Genomic DNA, 1,848 nt, shown 5'->3' with positions numbered 1-1,848 from the left:
ATTTAATCAAGTGAAGGAAAAAAAAAAAAAAAAAAAGGTTCTTGGGGCATTTCAAATCAAAAAGCAGGTATGATTTTCAGTATTTCAGAGATATTGTTTCTCTTTTAGCTAATTACTCTCTACAAAATTTAGTCTTATCACCTCGTTTTTAAAATATGTCAATTCTAAATAAAATTCCTCATTCACACGACCACCTTAAACCAGCCAGGATGATGAAAACACAAGTCCTAGAAGTACATAACTTTATTCTAATGTTTAGCTAATTAAATGTCCCCAAATACATAGCTTTATTCAGGTTTGGATAATTAAATATCAGCAAAAGCAAAAGGTGCTGTTGCATATCAGAATCTTGAAATTGTTAATGTTGTATTAAACTACGTATGCTGATAAAATTAAAATATTATTCACGACTGGATCCGTAAAGGGCAGACTTTTATAAACAGCTTTACTAAGCCCACACTGGTACAATCTGTGCTTTAATTATTTCTGAATGGCCCTATCTTCGGTCTACAATTAAAGTCCATGATATGTGGAATGCCCATATTGTAATATTGTCATCAAAGACCTGAGTTTTGTTAAATGCCCAATGCTGGACACCAGCACCATGTTTCTCTGTATTTAATCCTCTTATTACTAACTATGATTCATAACAATTTAAGCTCTAAATAGTATCCAACCTTCCATCTGCTTGTAATAGAGTTCCGTTATTATTTGTGGCAGGAATTTTTGTGACTGTACTGCTCAGCGCTTCTATTTACATCAGCAGAGCTAAATGCCCAATGGTGAGAGGGGAGCCAATCAGATGGCAGATTAGATGTCAACTCAGAGGCAGCTGTCTGGAGACTATTACAGCCAGTTTACCTCCACAATTCAAATTCCAAACCTTGCAAAGGAGATCAAGTCAGTCCTTAGGCTCAGCCTACTAGCAAGAAGCAGCCGGAGTGCAAGACACTTCCCAACTACGCCGCAGGACTTGGGTGACAACAAAATCAAGAAATCCCAAATAAATCCGAGACAGAGAGATCCATTTCCACCGGCCTACCAGCTTTACTAAGCTTTGCCGAATAAAAATGAAAGTCTAATCCCTGATCAAAATAAGTTCAATCGATCCGGAATCTGTCCCTTCGCCGCCCCTCGGCTGAAGGTGACTTCCTAGCCAGCATCCCTAAAAGCCCCATCATGGATCTCCCCGGGCTGTTCTCGGGGACGAACCGATGCTATTTTACAAGATTCCACGCCAACCCGGGTCTCGTTCCGGCCGGTGGAGCCAAACTGGGCCACACACGGTGGTCACAAAGCTAACCTCATTTCCCGGCCGGGTGAACGGGAACCTAACCCGGGCCGGAGCGGGGAGAAAGTTCTTCCCTCGGCGACCGGTCCGGGAGCACCGCGGAGCGAATCCGCTCAGCTCTGCCCCAGCCGGAACCGGTCCGGGGAGCCCATCCGCGCGCGCCGGCTCGGAAGGTGGAGGCGGGGGGGAGCGGAGCCCGCCGCCCCGCGAGGCTTCCCGGCGGGCGCGGCCTGGGGACCGCGGTCCCGTCCCGGGCCTGGCCGTGCCAAGGGAAGCCGGACCGCGGGGGTTGGGGGGGGGTGGCAAGAAATCCCGGCCCGGCCCAGCCGTCCCCGGCGGCGCTCGGGACAAGTGCCCTGCGAAGAAAGAAACTCGGGCTCGCGGCGCGAGGGAGGCCCGAGCGGAAGCAGGCCCGGCCCGCGCGGGGGTTACCTGGGATCTGCCCATGGTCGGTCCGGGGGTGCCGGGGCTCATCGCAGGGTGACTCCTTTGTTGCGCGGCCGCCCAGGCCGGACTGGCCGCGGCGTACGGGGCGCCCAGGTCCTTGCCCAAGCCCA

At 50.6% G+C, this 1,848-nt stretch overlaps 1 protein-coding gene across 6 annotated transcripts in view; it reads right to left on the bottom strand.

Annotated features, from left to right (window-relative positions):
* Positions 1 to 1,842, bottom strand: part of Arid1b (AT-rich interaction domain 1B) — a 417,231-nt gene extending 415,389 nt beyond the window's left edge. For all 6 annotated transcript variants that reach the window (XM_029566701.1, XM_029566702.1, XM_029566705.1 and 3 more), the window contains exon 1: positions 1,724 to 1,842. In XM_029566701.1, the coding sequence (XP_029422561.1) occupies positions 1,724 to 1,765 (42 nt within the window). In that variant the 5' untranslated portion in view covers positions 1,766 to 1,842. The remainder of the gene's footprint in view (positions 1 to 1,723) is intronic.
* Between the last annotated feature and the right edge of the window lie 6 nt (positions 1,843 to 1,848).

Source organism: Nannospalax galili, unplaced genomic scaffold, assembly GCF_000622305.1.
Source record: "Nannospalax galili isolate Female #2095 unplaced genomic scaffold, S.galili_v1.0 scaffold211, whole genome shotgun sequence".
Lineage (NCBI taxonomy): Eukaryota > Metazoa > Chordata > Mammalia > Rodentia > Spalacidae > Nannospalax > Nannospalax galili.
Note: the sequence above shows the minus strand (reverse complement) of the source record. Positions and strands in the feature narration are given on the sequence as shown.